Here is a 21,067-nt window from a genome sequence, read left to right as displayed (position 1 = left end):
CTCTTCAAGCATGCATAACTTTGTTTCCATCACTAGTAAAAATTTTGCATGTTCCAAATGAATTATATCATGTATAAACTCAATGTCTGGTCGTAAACCAATGTAAACCTTTTTTGTTCAAATAGTCAAAGGAGAGATGACAATCCTTGATATGGTGTGTCTCTCATGTAAAGGGTGTACATGGACTTGAAATCAGCAACGATATAGTTTGAACCGAATTGACTTGTGAAATCGTGACATAACGGCTTAACAGTTTAAACAGTTCAGTTTGGTTTGGTTTGGTTCAGGTTCAGGTTTTTGTAAATGGTTTGGTTTGGTTCAATTCAGTTTGAGGGGTTAACAATTCAGTTTGAGCCTTTATCGGTTTAACGGTTAAAATGGTTTGATGGTTTAGGATCGACACTTGATAATTATCAGTTTAACGGGTTTCGGTTTAAACGGTTCAAATGGTTTGACAGTTTCGGATTGACACATGATAATGTTTTGAACATTTTAAGCCTAATGTTGATATTTTAAGAAAAATCTTTAAATTTTGAAATATTAGAAAATTTAAAGTTTTTAAAATTAAAATGTGAAAATTTGAATTTTGACCGAAATTGAAAACCAAAAGTGAACCGCGAAACTGTGGTTTTAACAGTTTAAAGGTTTGAAAGTCTCTAAAATTGTTTAGTTTGAGCTTGATTTTTTTTTTGTAATGGTTTGGTTTAAACGGTTTCATAGTTTGGTTCTTTAAGTTTCAATTTTTTAAAACGCTTCAGTTTTAAACAGTTTGAGTTTGACACTCTCAAGCCGAACTGTTGCCAATTGCTACATGGGTTGAGGTTTGAACAAAACTAAATCGTTTTTGTGTACAACTTGATGAAAGAATCCAAGAAGAGATGCCAATCCTCAAAATGTGTCTAATCGAGTAATGGTGGGTAAATGAAAGCATGTTTGAGAGCCTTTGATGGCTGATTGTACATGCCTATTATGCACACCCAACCCATATCTTCTTTTGGGGTTGCAAATGTTTAAATGCTCCAATCCAAATCTTCTTTTGGGTTTGTAAATTTTGACTAAAATTGATATAGATAATAGACATGGACATAGATATAAACAAAGGTGTGAGTCATGACCTCACACTCATTGCATGTCGACATACATATATGATATATGTATATCTTCACATGCACTGTATGTTACCTCATTTACACAGATGCATATGCATGTATATGGAATACGTACGTACACGTACTTTGTTACTTTCGTAAAGCTTCTATAGAGGTGGGAAACCTTAATGTCAAGGAAGGAAACTCTATCAACAACGATTAGGGAGGAATAAGCAAATGTGGATCTTGAGACAATACTAAAAGATGGTACCAAACTTGCGTTACCGGAGATTGTTTGTCGCAAGATGGTACCATCACTGCCGTAAGGAGAACTTTCAGAAGTGTACTGGATCACAAACAAGTTGCCCAAATATGTTGAAAGCGAGACTACGTTCCAACCTGATGCTTCTGCTCGGGAGTTCAGTGCAATCATAAGGTGCACTTCCGGGCTAAGCAGAACTCGAAGTGTATGAATGAATGATTCCATCCCAAGCCCGATGCCTGTTCTAGGCTCTTCGGATCATCAAGACACGCACATCGTCCCGAGTTGTGACAAGATTTCGGAAATGCTTGTTTTGTGAAGAAGAAGAAGAAGATGATGATGATGATGAAGAAGCTTTTTCAAGGTAGTTAGTTTGGGAAGACGTAGGGGGGGGGGATCAATGTCTCACCCAACTCACCCATTTCCTTGCGATGCCTCATCATTTCGACCCAACATACACACACACACACACACACACGCACGCACGCACGCACACACACACGTACACATGCACATCCATACCAACATGCATGTCATGCACATACACATACACATACACATACACATACACATACACATACACATACACATACACATACACATACACATACACTTACACGTACACTTACACGTACACATAGACGTAGACATGCACATCCATATGAACATGCATGTCATGCACATATACATACACATACACGTACATGTAGACATGCACATCCGTATCAACATGCATGTCATGCACATACACATACACATACACATACACATAACACATAACACATAACACATAACACATAACACATATACATACACATACGCTATGGCGATGTCCTTGGAGCTACTGTGCCACCGTCTTCTTCGTCGACATCGACTGTACTCTATCCCTCCTTCTCTAACTCTCTCTCTCTCTCTCTAACTCTCTCTCTCTTGTTATGTTCTGCGCGTCTCTGTCTGTGTCTCTCTGCGTGTCTGTCGTCTCTTTTACGTACTAACGAGAGAGAGAGAGAGAGAGAGAGTAAGAGAGAGAGAGAGAGAGAGAGAGAGTAAGAGAGAGAGAGAGAGAGAGAGAGAGAGAGAGAGAGAGTTAGAGAGAGAGAGAGAGAGAGTTAGAGAGAGAGAGAGAGAGAGTTAGAGAGAGAGATGTTTCCTGTCATCTCTGCAATTTAAGTACTGTTGCACGAAATCTAGCGCTTTGTCTCGACTTCTTCTTCTTCTTCTTCTTCCGCCATCGCCATCGCCGATGATAATATCTTCATTTTCTTCTTAATCAACTTCTTCTTCTTCAACCATCGCTCACTTCATCTTCATTCTCTTCTTCTTCTTCTTCTTCTTCTTCTTCTTCTTCCGCCATCGCCATCGCCATCGCCGATGAGAATATCTTCATTTTCTTCTTAATCAACTTCTTCTTCAACCATCGCTTACTTCATCTTCATTCTCTTCTCCTTCGTTATCAGATTCTGCCTCTCTCTCTCTCTCTCTCTTTCTCTCTCCCTCCCTCCTTTCTCACCTGATATAATGCTCGATCTTAACATCTCCCTCTCTGTGAGCTTGAGTGATCCTCTGCTGATTAAACATTTCGATCATTACAACCACAGTAATCGTCCTCTCCATCGCTCTGCAGAGACCCTGAACATCCTCAGCGCCGCCATCGCTGCTGAGCCTGAAGCTCCCGCAATATCAACTAATTCTTGCTTTGATCATGGTTCCCACAAAATGCTGAACAATGGCAACACCAGAAACAACCATAATCACAGTTCCGATCGCTCTGACTGTAGCGAAATAGAAGAAACCATCGATCTTCTGCAGCTTTCAAATTCTTGCCTTAACGTCGTCTCTGCAGATATCATCTCCTCGAAGAAAAGTACCCAGCGTAATATTGATTCTTCTTCTTCTTCTTCTACCATTGAACGATCAAATATAAGTACTAGTAGCCATGGAGATATTCCTGATCAAGCTCCACATGTTTCCACCAGTATTACCAATACTAATATTCATAATCATTGCAATGCAGCAGCTGTCATGGGCAAAATAGAAATGATTTCTGCAGAAACGCAGCCTTCTTTTCATCGCCAGGATCATCATCACGATCTCCATGGCAGTGTAATCAATACTAGCTCTAGTTCGCCAAACTCGGCGGAAAGGTCGTATGATTTTCAGAGACGTATCAGCAGAATGCAGTTGGATCACACACGCAGTTTAACCTCCAAGAAGATCGATTCCTCAGAAATCATGGATATTGAGCCCGCCTCCTCCGTCAGGCACGATCAAGCTCATCGTCATCATCATCATCATCATCATCATAATCATAATAAGAAGCAGGTGTTTGAAGGTATGGATATGGCGGATACTGCAGAAGTTATATGCAAGAAAGAAGATGCAGAAGGAGGAGGAGGAGGAGGAGAAGATGATGGTGATGATGAAGAAGAAGAAGAAGAAGAAGAAGATGTTGATGATGATTCGAAGCATCAGGGAAGGACGAGGCAACTGTTTCCATTGAGACCTACAGGCAATGGCGATGGTGCAGGAGATATTGACGATGGAGATAACAAGATTGAGGACATGGTTGTGGAAGTGGAAGATCAAGATCGTGAAGCTAACAATATACTGATGAGGAGGCCGCCGCCATCGCCAAATGCTATAAGCTCAGTGAACAGTTTATGCCGAAGCAACATCCGCCTGAGCAATCCTTCACCCTCATCTTCTTCTTCTATTACCAATATTAACACAACTGCGACTGCAGCTGCCATGGCACCTGTTGAAGCTAACTCTGCAGGATTACTCAGTCAATGCAATATTAACGGATCAAGCTTCTCTGCAGCACCATCACCATCGCTGAACAATGCTAATAGTAGTACCATTAGACCTCCTCCTTGGTTCGCAAATTCTCCACTTCTTTCTCTTCCACCTGCCTCTTCTTCTCTTTCTCAAGCTTTCATGGCGGCGGCGGCGGCGGCGGCAGCTGCGAGTATAAATACTTCTTCTTCTTCGTCCTGCACTTCTTCATCGTCGTCTGTACAGTATTCAGTAGTACAGAATAATATGCCCTTCCCGTCTCTCATGATTCACCATCACAATCACAATACAAATAAACAGAATCATCCGAATCCGAACCAAGAGAACCATGAGCAGCAGAATGGTCAGAATTATCAGAATCAGAACCAGAATCATCAAGAATATGTGAATGCCATAGCTAATGGCACGGCTGTGCAGGTTCAGCAGCGTTCGAAGAAGAGCAGGCGTGGGCCTCGCTCACGGAGCTCGCAGTACAGAGGGGTCACCTTCTACAGAAGAACAGGAAGATGGGAGTCTCACATCTGGTATGATAATAAGGAGCAGAAAAAGAGCCATTCCTTTCTTCTGTTTCTGCTATCTTCTTCTTCTTCTTCTTGCTTCTGTTCGATTTGCAGACATTCGCATTTTTACTTCTTGCTTCTGTTCGATTTGCAGACATTCTCATTTTTACTTCTTGCTTCTGTTCGATTTGCAGAAATTCTCATTTTTACTTCTTGCTTCTGTTCGACTTGCAAGACATGATGATCTTGTTTCTTCTTCTTCTTCTTTTCGAATTGCAGACATGATAATTGTGCTTCTTCATTCTGTTTTTACATGATAATCATGCTTCTTCTGTTCTTTCAGACATGATCTTATTACTCCTATCTCGTGTTTCTTCTTCTGTTCTAGTTGCAGACATGATCATCTTTGATCTTCTTCTTCTTCTTCTTCTTCTGCACTTGTAGACAAGATCATTCTGTGCACAGTCACGATCATGCCGAATCTTCTTGACCTGCTCTTGAAAGAATAATCTTCTTGACCTGTTCCTTCATCTGTTCTCGCAGAAATGATCGTTTTCTTTATTCCCTCAATGCATCATTATCGTTTTCCTTCTTCCCACTGTTCGCGTTTCGTCTCTTCTATCAGAAAATGTCATTCTTTGTTCTTGCAAAATTCTCTGCTCTTGTTCTGTTTTCTGATACACATTTCCCTCGTCTCTGAATGTGTCTTAATTCTGATTCTGTGCAGGGATACTGGAAAACAGGTTTACCTCGGTATGTCCCAATCACGTTATCTTCTGCCCTTTTGTTTTAGTAAATGATCTTTCTGAGTTCGTTTAAATCTGTATAGCTACATTCTGATGATGCTATGGATTCCTTTGTTTCTCCGTTTTAGGTGGCTTTGATACAGCTCATGCTGCAGCTAGGTAAGCTTCCATGGCTGTTCTCTGTCTCGTTGATTAAACATTCTTTTAAAGTTATTTAACCAATTTGTCCCCGTAGCGTCAAGCTTAATGCTATGCTTATCAGCTTAATTCTTCCAAGTTTTTCTTTATCTCTCCGAATGCCTCCTCAGTTTCCCAAAGATATAGAGAATGACATAATATAATTGAGAAAAAGGGAGGATGAATTGATGCACAGAATAATGGAAGAATGGTTGAAATATAACGAATTGGTGTACAGAATAATAAGGAAATAATTGTTGAAAGATAAAGGAATTGGTGCATTCGGGAAGTAGAGAAAAACTTCGGGGGTACTCCAGAAATCTTCTGTTGAACACCATCTATCTAATCCGTATCACAGTCCTCATCCTGTTTTTTGTGCATTTTCTGCAGAGCTTATGATCGAGCGGCGATTAAATTCCGTGGATTAGATGCCGATATCAACTTCCATATCAACGATTATGAAGATGAGATCAAACATGTAATGCCCAATACAAGTTGCATGCATTATGTAAAAAACCTTTATCGTTAATTCCACAATTCCTAAACAATTCATTCGTGAAATTCGGAATGATTTACTAGGGCATTGTGAAAATCAAGATTTTTCTGATAAAATATTTATAATCAAAGTCATCACTGGCTTTTTAAGTAGCAAGTAATACACTTAATTCTGCAAGTCCAAGATTCAAAATTTCAACCCAAAGCTTAATTAAGGAATCCCTGGTTAATTACTCTTCCATGATCACTGTATTTGTGGCATTTTGGGAATTTCTTGGACTGGCTGGTATTTTTGACGGAATTATGGTGAATTAGAGAGGCATTTTGAAAATATAGACTTTAAAAATAAAAACACCAAATTATGGTCTCTTACAAGTAATTATGTGATGCTCTTGGCAGATGAGCAATGTCACGAAAGAAGAATTTGTGCACCTATTGAGGCGTCAAAGCATGGGATTTCCACGAGGAAGCGCGAGGTTCAGAGGCATGGCCTTACACAAATATGGCAAATGGGATGCTAGGATGGGACCTTTGTTCGGAAGACCGTAAGATGTCTATCTATCTATCTGAACATTATCTTGACATGAAAATTGTTTGTCAGAACCATATGGTTAATAAGCTTAGGGAATGAATAGGAGGGTCCTGATTGACCAATCCATTTATTTTTGTTTGGTGGGAGGTCTTTTGACCTGACACTGTCTGCATCCTTTGGAGTCCCAAATGGCTACAACTGAATGGGAACTTCTAAAGAAATGGTGTATAGAATCTAAAGAAATGGTGCAGGACTAAATGTCAATTCACTGGCATAATTTATATCCTCAGGTGCAAATATTGTGCACTGGGTTTTATAGCAAACTAGAGATGTCATGATTCCAGAACTCGAGCTATAAATGCTGCTCTAAGGGTTTGGTTTCATGGTTATAGAAACTGTTAGCTAGGATAGCTATGGTTCAGACAAAGGCTTTATTCCTAAAGTCCATAGCTACATATACTTGTCTCATGGACATAATAAAGTAGACCTTGGTTTCATGTCTATAGAAAAGTCCTGCCTAGGATGGCTATGGTCTGTACATAGACATTATTGGTTTCCTTTTCTATGGTCATATAGAGAGCTACCAGGGATAGCTAAGGCTAGCCAGTTCCCAATCTGTGAGACAATTCTCCATCATGTGTAGCAATGGTAAAACATGAGGGTTCCACATTTCCGTGTGTTTAAGGTATTTGCATTGCAATATGGAGATTAGGGCAATGGTTATGGTTAAAGCATAGACAAAAAAGAATGATTTGGGGGAGGGGGGGGATATAACTTACAGTTAAATCACAAACATGGCTTATATTGGGTCTTTTGCTTGGCTTTTGTTTTCTGTTTGAACAGGGATGAAGCAATCACAAATGTAGCAATTCCACTCACTGCTCCTTTAACCGGAAGGGAACCCATGGGGCCCGATGAATTCAAACAAGGTTCTTTACCAAAACTTCTGCGTATTAAAGATGAGATTGTTGTTGTCTTTTATTAACCTGTTTTAAAGCTTTGTTCATTGATTTGATTGAAATGTTAAAAATGGGGATTTGGTTGAAATCTGGATAATATATGGACCAGAGCAAAACTTGGAGCTAAGCCTGAGTATGCCTGCGAGGCGTCATCAACAAGCTGGAGAATCAAGGCCTATATTGCAATCATCATTGAAGCTCTCTAATTTTCCTGCAGAGCAAGAGGCAGTCTGGAGACACAACAATCAGGCCAACTTCACGGGGAAGGTAGCTAGCTAGTCTTATCTCTAGAATGCTGGTCATCTGGTATACTAGATAGATAGAGCATGTACTGCATAATATAGGGCGATGGAAAATCTATGTTAATAAAACCAGAGTATTTCTAGGAAGATTTGTTTATGATATATAATGCTGAGTATCTCTATGAACACTATTCCTGAGTGTGGCTTTTGGAACACATTAGGCTTTTGGAAAGGGTTATGTATGGAAGACCTCTTCATACATAGGTCATGGAAAATCTCTTAAAGCTCCATATATAGATTTTGATGGAGAGATAAAGATATAGATTTAAAAAATAGTTGGGGTGGATTTCAAATTACAAAGGTTATAACTTATGCGCATGAAAAACCTGTAAAAAAAAACAGTTACAGATGAACTTGAAAGATGATCCTCTTGAGAAGATGATGTGTGAAGAACCTCTAAAAACAAAAAAACCATGTCTTGAAAAATCATCCTCATGAATTAATTAAACATCTCGTCTGAAAATGACTCCCTTGAAAATGTTAGTTAGGTTTTGAATAATCTCTTGACAAAGTCATGTATGAAGAACCCCTGTGGAAAAGGGTTAAATGTATAAAAGATTCTCTTCAAGAAACTGCTTAAATTAAACACCCCCCAAAAAACGGTGGGTTTTGATTAATTGATGATTTAACTGATTGGGTTAAAACTTTTCTTATTTGATGAAGTTCTCTGGGCAGCTAACCAGCACAACAGAGATGACACAAGAGCAGCTGCAACAGGTGTTACTGATGCAATCAAGAAGCGCTAGCCTTAGTAGGATGCATCAGGTCATTGATCCATCTCCTTTAAGTAATGGAATGTGGGCATGGCAAGTTCAGCAACTGATAGCACCATCAGCTGCAGCATCATCAGGATTCTCACCCCAACAACAAATACAACAATATCATCATCATCATCAACAACAACAACAACAAAATCATCATAATCAGCAACAACAATGTCAAGAAACCACTAAACCTCCCTCAATATCAACAGAAAACAGGGCACACAAATACTTGCCTTGACAAATGCTTCACATAACAACAGTAAGAAAGGATTTCCCCCCCTTCCCAACCAATTGGGTCTCCTTATTTCTTCCTCTTCATCATCATCATCATCTCCTCTGCTGGATCACAATGTTTGAACAATTAATAAGCAAGATTGGGTTTTAAGAGTTTGGTTGGGTTGGAGAGAGCTTGTTCCAGAACAAAGAGAAACAAACAAATATCCATCAAATTTTGTTTTGTTAGTCATACGTGATGAGCTCCTAGAGAAATGTCCAAAATATGTTATTTGTAATATGAGATTCAGATTGATTCAAAATCCACAAAAAATCATAGGGGAATGAGGAGAGGAAAAGAGCAGAGAGCAAAATGTCTCAATATTTGTTTTTAAGAGAAAAAAGAAGAAGATTTATTAGCCAGGTTATCTTCATGATCATGTACATGCGTCTATGTGCTTGTATGTATGTATGTGCTTGTATGGATGTATGTGTGTATCAATGTATTATGCATGGATGTATGTATCTTTGTATGTGTATGCATGCATGTGCCTTCCTTCAAATGCTTGTACATATGTGCTTCCATGAGTGTTGATAGATGTACATGTATGTATACTTGTGAATAATCCATAAAAAAACACATATGTGCAAGCATGGATATAAAACATGTGATCAAATCCATACCATAATACCATATAAATGTGTGATAAAATCCATAATTTATCACATATTTATACTCTCCTTGCTTGCAATATGTTTGCCTTTGGCACATGATTATCTTCATGTTCATAGGTATGACTATATGTGTTTCTATGAATATTCCCTTATATGTATACATATATCATTGTGAGAAGTAGAGTACATGTAGCAATGGATAAAATAAACTAAACCAAGGTTTAAGGTTTCCTCATAGGCTTCCGATAGCATTGTGTTGGAGACATTATGAATTTGGAAGTGCATGACCTCAAGTTCTTTTGTTCCCCAAAGTGGAAGGGGCCTAATCACTTGTCCAACTTGCCATAAGTGTGTGTTGTGGTGGTGTAAAATTGTCAGACATTGAAATTTGGATGAGTGGTTCATGGCAATTGGCATCATCAATGTTATTGGCACAAATGTTGGAAGATCACAATTGACAAGAATGAGAGGATGATGGCAGGAAGTTTAAATTCTTAGACTAGAGGATTTGGTAGGGGGTTCTGGTTAGAGTCTTTGGATGATTGGATGAGAGGAATAATATGAGATGAAGGCATTAGGTGCAACCTAGGAACATGAGACAAGAGATGAGTGTAGGAAGAGGAGAAAACAAGAGAGGGCAAGAAAACTAGATAAAGAAATGAGATGGGCGGGGTTGATATTCTTGAGGTCAATTGGGGGGAAGATGGATATTGTTGGAAGATCACATGGGAAGGCAATGGGAGATTGTATGGGGAATATCTCATTAAAAGATTAGAACGAGATATTTTAGATGAGGGGATATGGATGATTGGATTAAAAGATTCATATGAGGCAACATCGGACTTAGGTGCAACCTTGGAACATGAAACAAGAGTCAAGAGACAAACAAGGGGACAACAAGGAAACTTGATAAAGAAATTAGAAGAGTGATTAGAAAATGATTGTCTATCATAAACATATGGTTTACATGTGCACAACACTGGAACACGGCTTAAGAAGAGTTATGCCTCTAGTTGATATTGTCGGGCCACGGGTTCAGACAGACGTATAAGCTATTGGTAGTGAACCAAGCAAGAGTTATTGACAATCATTCTTGAGCTACTAACTTAACTAACCCTAGTGATTAGTGCTAACACACACACACACACACACACACACACACACACAATCTCTCTCTCTCTCTTCAAGATTTTAGCCATTACTTTGTCATACAAGGTCCGATTTTGACCAGCTATGGCTTGAATCAAAGCTCAAAATAAGATCTAAGACGATTAGTTCTATACTGAACTAAAGCTAACATGTTTCAAAGCTATTCTTCTCTTATGGTTTGGTCCTACAATGGCAAACACTTGTAAGTTGGCGAGAAAGTCAGGGAATATGGTTGGTAATGAGCCACGATCACCAACGATTCTTGATGCCAATGCAATAAACTTAGTCACAATGGACAAAATGCTTATGAGTCATTTGATTCTCTTCAAGAAATCATAAACAAGCAAGGTGAAGAGATTAGGACACTAATGAAAGAGAATGCTAAGCTCCAAATTGTTGTCATTGAGAATGAGCGTCTAAAGAAAATGGTTGCAAAACTTGAAGATGAGATTCAAGAATGTAAGAGAGTTTCTTTCGAAATAAATGAGCACCTTAACAAGATTGAGTTAAAGGAAGCGTTAAAAGAAGAAAATTTGGACACGATGTAAGTGAGATGAAAAATGAATGCCCAAAGAAGTCATGGGCTAATGTATGTGGTGGGGATGTTATATCCAACTCATCTAATATTCATGTGATGAATCAAGAGAAGAATATAGAAAGCATTGATCTCCGAGAATTGAAAGAGCGTGAACGATGATCAAAGAACATTGTCATCTCTGGGATTAAAGAGGAGAGTATGGAAACATCCACATCCCTCGGAAAGGCCATCGGTGAATTCTTTAGCATGCATTATGGCATGTCGGATGTGAATGTATATGGGGCACACCGAGTTGGGAAACACGGTGTTACTCACTCCGCAAAAAGGCCTATTGTATGCACAATGATGGATGATACAAAGCGGCGGAGCATACTTGAAAATAGTTGGGTATATCTCAATGGTACACAATGCTTTGTGAGTGAAGATCGTACTATCTCACAACAAAATTCCCATCATAAAGCATATGAAGATTGAAATTTAAGGCTAAGGATGTGCCTAAAGGCAAAAATGTAGGCAATAGGGACACGTGACCTATGATATTAACCCATGTCTTCTACGACTATGCTTTTGGAATTGTAATGGATACCCATGGAATGTGGCATTTTGCATAGAGGAGTTCACTGATGACTCGGATATCACACTTCTTGTTGAAACATGAAATCATGATACTCAAAGGATTCAAGGTGTAGGAAACTATAATGTACACTCTTTGATATGGGGAAAAAATTCAAGACAAAGAAGAGGACAAGGAGGGGTGGCACGTTTGATTAAGAAGGACATAGAGAAATATGTGTCAATCATAAAAAATGATGGACATAAATGCTACATATATCTCAAAAAAGAAACACCTAATGATTTGCCCACTTTTGTAGTTGGATGTTACATTCCTCATTAAGATTCTAACTTTTATGCATATTTGGATAAAGATCAACCTTTTGCCAATCTAGAAGATGATATTGCTTATTTTAAATCCAAAGGGGAAGTTATTGTCTTTGGTGACATGAATATCCACACAGGAAGTTTCCAACTTGATGCACAAGAGTCTTTCATGCCACATATCTCAAGGATGCAAGACGATATACAATTATATGGCTGCTTTTCTAATGATGAAAAAGATCCAAACCAATTTGGGAAGTTACTCCTACAAATGTGCAATGTAGAAAACACAATGGAAATAGTGTCATTGACTATGTGCTACTTTCCATATACATAAATTTTCACTTGGTGAATGGACATCGGAATCCAATCATAGGGCTTTATGTATTGACCTCAAATGTATGCACATGTTTGATTGTGAGAAGGTCATTCAATATAATAAACAACCACACTTGAACATGAACCCTAAGTGAGTGCCCATGTATTCCAAGATGGTTGAGGATATGTTACAAATGACAACGATACAAAATGATGCCACACTAGAATGCAAATGGGAAGCTTTTACAAAAGTCATTCTCTAATGCACAACAAATGTTTTTTGACAGACCGCACATCTTGGAAATGCACTAAGAAATTAGCTCAAAGAAAAAATGGTTTGATAAAGAATGTCATGAAGCTTGAAAGTGCCTGATGATTTTGGATGTAGTTAAGGATAAAGAAAATTACTAAAAGCATTTGCATGAGTAGAAAAGGTGTATCCAAAGAAAGAGAAGAATATGGGAAGTTACTCAACAATTTCTCCAAACGCAAGAGAAAGCATATGCATGTGCTAAATCTTGGGGAAATGTAAAGGGGAAATGTGTTGAGAGTTATGGTGATTTAACTCTTTACGACTTGTCTATGCATTGTAAGAATTTATATGAGTTATCTCTTGTCGGAAAGATGATGTGTTATGGTTCTCTATCACATATGTCTCCCTTTTTACAATTGAATATATATGCATAGGACTTAAGAAATTAGCCTCTTGAAAAGCAAGCGATCTTCAATGTATAAAGGTTGAAATGCTCAAATGGATGGGAAAGGAAGCACATATATGGATAAGCAATATGTTTAATCATGCATTGCAACATGGTATGTCATACGATTGGACTACAAATTGGATCAAACCTTTACATAAAGGTAGAGATGTAAATAATGTAAACAACTATCAAATCATCATTGTTGGCTCACTGGCAAAACTATTTGGATGTATAATAGAATCAACGATAAGTGCATGGACTGAAAAAAATGGTAAGAGAGTTATGGACAAGCTGGCTTTCAAAAACACCATAGCACCATTGATCACCTTGTCGCCCTTAGAGTATTAGTGGAGGAAAGTTGCCTTAGAGGTAAAGGTTTGTATTGGTGTTTTGTGGACTTTAATAAAGCTTTTGATATGGTACCTTGTGAGTATCTTTGGTGTCCTAGACAGGATGCCACATGGAATGGTGGGGATTGAATCCATGACCTTCTTGTCTTTTTGGGCAACCTTGTCAATTGAGCTACATCCATCTATGCATTATTGTATTGTATAAGATTCAACCAAATCTTGGAACAATACTTGCAGTGCTCTCTTAGTTACCAACAAGACAACTGGGTTGACCTTCTTCCACTTGCCGAGTTCTTCCACTCTCTGCATGCATCTACAGGAGTTACTCCATTTTTTGCAAACTACGGTCTCCATCCCCCTTCAACATTTCACTTCCCTCTGACTTTGTCAATCCTTCTGCGAAGGACCGGGCCCGTCTCTTGGAGGATGTACATTGTGATCTTTCCTTGGAGCTCACCCTCGTTGGCGAACGCTACAAGGAGCAAGCTGACCGTCTTTGCTTAGATGCTCCCCGGTTCGAGGTAGGTGACTTTGTTTGGCTTCTCCGTTGCAATATTGCTACCACTCGTCCTTGTTTGAAGCTAGATTACAAGAAGTTAAGCCCTTTCCGAATCATCGAGAAAATTTGGTTCCATGGCTATCCACTTAGAGCTGTCATCCCACATCTATATTCGTAATGTATTCCATGTCTCCCTTTTGGAACCTCACCTTAAATTTGAAATCCCCGATCGACACCCATCTCCTCCACCACCAATCCAACTCTCAACCGGAGAAGAATATGAGGTCGACCAAATTCTCAACTCAAGCATGCTCTAGACATAGTTCGAGCATTTCATGAACGTTATCCACAAAAACCGGTGGTCCAAAGAGGCAACCTTAGAGGGAGGATAATGTCATAGACAGGATGCCACATGGAATGGTGGGGGTTGCACTGATGATCTTCTGGTCTTATTGGGCAACCTTGCCAGTTGAGTTACATCCATCTGTGCATTATTGTATTGTATAAGATTCAACTTATTGCAATATAGATTGATCACTAGAACTTTCAAGAACCTTCTAGAGAATGCATCTTCATGCACTCTCTAGAAGTTTCCATGCACTCTTTAGAAGTCTTCTAGCTTTCATGCATACCTCCACATTCTTGTATAAATACTGAGGTGCACCTTGATTACAATCAAGGTGAACAACATCAGTTACGAAAGCATATACAATTCTTGTTTATTTGTCTATTCTCTCTCTCTCTCTCTTGCTTGTTCTCTTGTCTAAGCTCTCTCTCCCGCTATCTCTTAATATTGAGCCTCATCTACTTGTCCTTGACTATCTTGTGGTCTTGCTTATGCTCTCGCTCTCTCTTAGCACTTAGCCTCATTCCGCCCATTCGTGACATTTGGAAGCGAATGGAAGAACTGAAGGTGCCAAGTGAATATACGTTTGCAATTTCCTGAATATATGAGAAGGCTATATGTTGTGTGCGTATGAGAGATAGACTTTCAGATTTTTTCGATGGCACTTTTGGTGTTAAGCAATGATGCCCACTCTCACCAACACTATTTGGTCTATGCATTGATGAATTGGAGGAAATGGTTGCCAAGTTTGTAAAGGAAGAATGTTTTGAAGAAGTTGCCATTAGGAATGTTGTCATTATGCTTTTGCCATATGCGAATAATGTAGTGCTTTTTGCAAATACTTTAGGAGATGCACAAAAGCTTATGAAGACATTCAATTTGGAATTTTTTTGTATGCATGTACTAAATTAAGTGTCAATAGCTATAAAACAAAGATTATGCTTGTGAAGAGCCAAAAAAAATTTAAAGATAAATCAGGCACTATGTACAATAATGAGCCACTTGAATGTGTGGAGAGCTTCAAATATCTTGATTCTTGATCTTGAAGTTCCTTCAAATCATAGATGGAATGAATGTGCTACACAACGCTTAGAGGTGGGAAAGAGAGCATATTATGCATTTGAGAGCACATGTAATCATGGAGATATTAAGTGTTGGGTCCTCAAGAAATACCTTTTTGACACTTTAGTGACACCTATGCTTCTCTATGGGGTGGTAATATCCCAAAATCTACTTGGAAAGAGTTTGAAAATGTTCAAACCCATTTTCTTACAAAGTTTCTACAAGTTAATAAACAAACGCCACACCCTCCTCCTGGACACGGGATCACTTCCCATTGAGATCATGGCCATGGAAGGGGTTGTTAAATACATGCTTAAGATTCAAAAAAGTTCCTCACATTAACTTCCTAGAATTGCATGGGAAGCAAGCAAAAAGATCCAAAGATGCATAAAAACAATAAATTGTGTGCTGGTTGGATGCAAGATATGGGGAAATGGTTTGGTAGATGGGATGCAATGCACTTGCCTCATGATGCATCACTAGATTCCTTTGTAAATGAGGCCTTTTTACAACGCCAATGTATCATGACATGGGACAAATGTGGAGGCTCACGCTTCACACATTATACTACAGATGTTGCACCTAACTACAAAACCATATTCTTCGTGGAATGGGGAAATCGTAAACATCGGTACATGTTAGAGCCCATCATGTTACTTGCCATTCGAACCATTGCTTCCATGCTACTTAGCTCACATGCATTGCGATGTGAGACGAGGCATTGGGGGCACAATTGATGAGAGTGGTCGACTATGAACACTTTGCCCTAAACAAATTAGAGAGTTTGAGTATCACACTTTGATACAATGCTCTGCCTTTGATCATGTTCGACCATGTTTTCCACACATCTTTGACCAAGCCTAAGCCTTGCACGAATTTCTCTCACAAGACAAAGTGCACATTCGATTGCAACATTCATTGGCAAATTTCTTGAACATTGAGAATCGCTACTCACTTTCACATGTATCACTTGAAATATAACATTTTTTATCTCATATGTGATATTTGACCTCCGAAGACGATAATAGAATCTCTCTCTCTCTCCCTCGTAATGGAAATAAATGAATTGACAAAGAAGACAAGAGGTAAATATTACACCACTTCTTATTACCAAAAAAGTTTAGCACACATACAAGAGTGGAGTGATTAGCGTTTGGCTTAATTAAATATTAACCCTAGTCTCTCTTAACTCAAATGAAAGATTAAGGGAATAAAGTGTGCGCTCTTAATATGTTACACTAGTCAGATGGAGAAGCATTACAAAAGTCAACAAAGGGTAGCTTTTATAGCTTTTTACAAAGGGGTTGGGTTACCTTCACATGAGGTGACCCATTGGCTACAAAGCTTTCTATTGGGATTTACTCTATTCTCCTTTTGTTAATGTCTTGTTGAGCTTAATATCTCTTGTTGGTGTTTTACCTTCTCAGTAAAACACGGGTCAGATACTTAATCACTAAATATCCTTCACCAAAGGTTGTGGTTGGAGAAATGGAATTTACAATAAGAATTTGATAGACAATCAGTTATGTAAGATATGCATGATCAACTACTTAAGGATATTTATACAAGACGTTGTCCAAATTGGCTACAATTGATGACTTTGCACAACACACTTGAGTTCTGAACTCAAAAACATAGATACAGCAACACATTATTCTCAAATATATATCTCTATTAAAATCCAACTATCCCCTTATAGACCCACATGTTGTACAAGAATTCACATGCCCCTTTATATAGGAAGCACGTTTGAAGAGTTACATCAAGAATTCATTGCCGTTCGACAACAGTTTCTAACTAACTATTTACATTTGCTACTTTATATTTTTCGGCATATTATTATTTTGGCTTTCCTACTATTTGTATTAGAGATATGAACTAATATAAGCATAAAATAAGGATAAAAGATAGATCTAGATAGAAAGGAGAGAGAGAAAGAAGGGTGTCGATCCACCCGACCACCCCTGAGCGAAGGGATCGAGACGGACTCGAGCCTCGATCGGCATCCCATACCACCGCCATGGTGTCGAGTCGTACCTGATGCCGGGGCGCTCGCTACAAGAGTTGACCCACCACAAGAACAGAGTCTCAACGGAGTCAAAAGATCATGAAATGAGGGTAGCTAGGCCTCTTATTTATAGCGATACCCAAGGCCATGCAATTTCACACTTGGCCTAATGGGTTGTCTCAATCCCGAGGATTAAAAGTAATCTTCCCCTTCTTTACACTCTCGTTTAACCCTCACACTTATCCACGTGTATAGAATACTACGGTAAATTCTCACCACGGGATATTATATGGTCATGCCCATAACAATTTGGCTCTTCGGCTACGACTACACACTTGTCTGGCCTTTCGCCCCCTTCCTACTCCTAGTCGCCCTTTATAGCTAACAATTGGTATCGTTGTCTTCATAACTTGTGTCTCGGGGGGCAAGTACTTGACACCTCCCCACCTAATAAGTGCACAACACTAGGAGTGTGTCATGGTTTGAGGTGGTTGTTGCAAAGGAGGGGGATTGGGGGTGTTGAGGACAGAGAATGCTGGGTTTGGTGGTTGGTTGGGAGAATGTTGAGGACAAAATGGGGGTGGATGCATTGGATGTTGAAGGAGAGAAGTCGAATATCTTGAATCTAATATGTGGTTGTGAAGAACTCTTTGAAATTTTTGACTAGCCATGCGGACGGAGGTGACGTAGCTAACGAAGAGTGAATGAGGTGCTCTACTAAAACTAATGTATGCAAGTGTGACCTCATGTCAATCATTGTTTCAAAATCCTATTTGTAGTTGGCGGGCAAAATGTTGATGTGGGCCCACAAACCAACAAGTTGACAATTTAGGGTTTATGTTGGCAGAGTTTATGGTGGTCGGTTATAGCTCAAGCATATATTTTCTCAAAGGCCATGGTTTGGTAATCTTTCGAGGTGTCGTGGTACCTTGGGATTAGGCTAATGTCTTTTTCTTCAAGCTCGATCGAACAATGGGTGCTCATTGTTGATGCTAAATATGTTGGTCCTGTAAGCGTTGTCCCACATTGTCTACCATGCTCACACCAGTAAGGTGAGCCCGAGCAATTGTACCAAACCGTCTTGATTCTCGGGTATGGCTTCAACAAGATCTCCAACAATCTTGTGGAGTTTTAGGAGAGTGGCGAAGAGGTTCTTTAGTTGTCCTTTAGTGACTTGCATGGTTAGGTCCTTTGGATATGCCAAACATACTAGGTTGGAGATATCCATTCGCTTGGTGATTGTTGTGTGTAGTAGGGTCATGCCGATGAGGAATTAGAGAGGAAGGTGTTCTGGAAAGAGATTACCCATGGTGGGAGTTCATTGGTGGTTGTCCCAGGGTACAACATAAACAAGGCAAGTTGATGGTTTACTTTTGGGATGGTTTCTATGAAATTTGCCCATTCCTTCACCATGGATAGGTTTTCGAACACCCTTTGTGTTGTTGCCAAAACCTTGAGGGCCAAATTCATTTGCTCTAACATGGCTCTAGATGTACAAAGAGCAATGAATAACTCCATTAATTGGGACCATTAATGCTTGAGCCATATGAGATTTCATAACCTTCGCATAGCTACTTGTGGGGATCTTTGGTTCTCCCTCAATGTGCTCAAGTGGGATTGAGCCACTTGGATTGTTTGGGGATTTGGTAATTGGTGCAACATGAAAAGTTGTTCCGCTGCTTGTTTGGCCATGCGTGGGATGCACGTTTCCTTTCCAACTTTGCTAAATTCTCATGGTAGATTGTGGTTACGTGGTTAGTGTGGTCTGTCACAACGATTATCTTTTTTAGTAGAATAACTCGTCTGGACTAAAGTTGTCGAATGTCTTTTTGAGGGCATCGACTTCGTGACCTAGACGAGGTCACTTGTTTTGTTTGTGAGCTCTTTGGTCGTGTTCTCAAATTGTGCCTTAATCAACTTGTTTTCCTCAATGTGTTGTTGTTGTGCATGCTGAGTGGCTTTCTTTAGCTGGATAAACTAGATCGAGAGTTAACTATGCAATAGGGTGGCTTGTCCATTTCATGCTGCCATTTTGCCCTAGTATGCTGGAGGGTTTCCTCTAGTTGTTTTTGTATTCCTTGCCCTTCGTTGCATTTCTTGGCTTCAAGGAAATGCACGTTGAGGTTTTAAGAAAGGTGGTGTGGAGTGTTGTAGGCCCGGGTGTGCCTTGCACCATCTTCTTGGGCTAAGCGTTTAAATTGATCTCTCATGTCAACATTTTGTTGTATTAGATGCAAATTAGCTTTTGAAACCTATAAAATGAGCCAAGGGGGCTCATCCAAAAGATGTGTTTTTTCCATGTGACCAATGATGGAGATGCCTACAAATGAATGATCATGACATTCTTTTGATTCATAGTGACACCCTTAGGGGAAACCATATTATAACCAAGGAATTTCACAAATTTTGGTTGAAACTTGCAATGCTATAACTTGGCATAGAAGTTATATATTTGCTCACTTTGACGACTGTAATCCCTCCTTTTGGTTTTGGGAGTAGGATTCCATCAAGAGAGAGACCAACATAAAGTTGTTCATGTATTTGTGAAAGATGCACCATGTTGAAAGATGGTGGGGACATTATTTAACCTAGTTGGCATGATGATCGATGTATTCAAAGTGGACACTAATATGTAAGAGACTGTGCTATTTCCCACAAAAGAAACCACAACAAATCGTTGACGACATTTCAAAAGTAACCATGAGATAAAAGAGGAGTGCATATTTGAATGTTAGACTGATTTTCTAGGGAATGAAAACAAATATTTGTGATCGAGTCATATGTTGGTTTACCCCTTTGATTCAACATATTCCTAGCAACCATCGTGCCAATGTTTTAATGTAGACCACTGATCTTCGTGATTCACCCTGAAATATTGCATCACCTACTATATCCTCAATTGGGGGTGCACCTACGGGAACGGATGGATGACACAACAAGCAGCGTATACGCAGGTGGGGAATACATACCGGATGGTCTTAACGAGCGGACATGTATGTAAGAATTGGGCGGACATCGGAGATGGGCGCTTTGTCCGGCGGCCCAGAGAGTCCATATCCCCTCAAAACCCCTCATGAACCCTCCTCCCTGCATAAAAAGAAAGAAAGAAAACAAAACCCCAGAAACAGATTTGAGTATTTATTTGATTTTGATAATGGAGCCATCCATAGTTAGGGTTTCCTTCTTCAGTCTTCTTCCCTTTGCAGGAACAGCATGGCCCTCGCCCTCATGTATCTGTTCTCCTCCGACGTTCTTCCATTCAGAAAAGGTAAAACAATAACAGAAGCACCATGGCGGTGTCGCCTGTTACTCCATCTGCTGTTTCATTTCCCCTCTTTGATGGCCTTTTCAGAGACCACTCTCGGCGATTTGAGCCGAGGAGATCTTTCCGATTTTGAAGCCGGAAATCTTTAAAAATGGACTAAAAGTTCATTTGGAACTTTGCATTGAATATCCAGTTTCATCTTTAAAAATGGACCCTTTATGTAGTTTTTGAAACATTGAGCAATTCTTTGAGTTTTATTTATACAATAAAAATGTTTAGTTCTCATTTGAAACTTTAAACACCCAAATTTAAGTGTTGTTGTCATCTCTTCTTTCTGTTTTTGCTCACCCATTAATGCTCTTTCCTTTGTTTCAGGAGGTGAATTGTTCATATTAGTGTATGTTGATAATGCTGCCACGTAACAGAAGCCTATGGCTGTCTTGGAT

The 21,067-nt window shown here is 39.3% G+C and overlaps 1 protein-coding gene across 3 annotated transcripts; it reads left to right on the top strand.

Annotated features, from left to right (window-relative positions):
• The first annotated feature begins 2,815 nt into the window (after window positions 1-2,815).
• On the top strand, window positions 2,816-9,274 carry LOC147859156 (uncharacterized). 3 transcript variants are annotated; one of them, XM_087325751.1, is made up of 9 exons: window positions 2,817-3,763; window positions 3,794-4,670; window positions 5,374-5,399; window positions 5,521-5,551; window positions 5,960-6,047; window positions 6,464-6,609; window positions 7,440-7,525; window positions 7,665-7,822; window positions 8,521-9,274. In XM_087325751.1, the coding sequence occupies exons 1-9, from the start codon at window positions 2,869-2,871 to the stop codon at window positions 8,857-8,859; spliced, it is 2,646 nt and encodes an 881-aa protein (XP_087181877.1). In that variant the 5' UTR covers window positions 2,817-2,868; the 3' UTR covers window positions 8,860-9,274. The 3 variants fall into 3 exon arrangements, with proteins under 3 accessions (XP_087181876.1, XP_087181877.1, XP_087181875.1); XM_087325750.1 differs by having other exon boundaries at window positions 2,816-4,670; window positions 8,533-9,274; XM_087325749.1 differs by having other exon boundaries at window positions 2,817-4,670.
• The last annotated feature ends 11,793 nt before the right edge of the window (window positions 9,275-21,067 follow it).

This window comes from Azolla caroliniana, unplaced genomic scaffold, assembly GCF_043228905.1.
Source record: "Azolla caroliniana isolate FFs.n. ecotype wild unplaced genomic scaffold, voAzoCaro1.0.p SCAF_10, whole genome shotgun sequence".
NCBI lineage: Eukaryota > Viridiplantae > Streptophyta > Polypodiopsida > Salviniales > Salviniaceae > Azolla > Azolla caroliniana.
Note: the sequence above shows the minus strand (reverse complement) of the source record. Positions and strands in the feature narration are given on the sequence as shown.

What these genes read in the sequence shown, in the direction of transcription:
- LOC147859156 (XM_087325749.1), top strand. Translation starts at nt 2,869, where the DNA reads ATGCTCGATCTTAACATCTCCCTCTCTGTGAGCTTGAGTGATCCTCTG. An exon ending in ATGAAGATGAGATCAAACAT is followed by an intron (nt 6,048 to 6,463) that starts GTAATGCCCAAT and finishes TGCTCTTGGCAG; the next exon opens with ATGAGCAATGTCACGAAAGA. An exon ending in GCCCGATGAATTCAAACAAG is followed by an intron (nt 7,526 to 7,664) that starts GTTCTTTACCAA and finishes TATATGGACCAG; the next exon opens with AGCAAAACTTGGAGCTAAGC.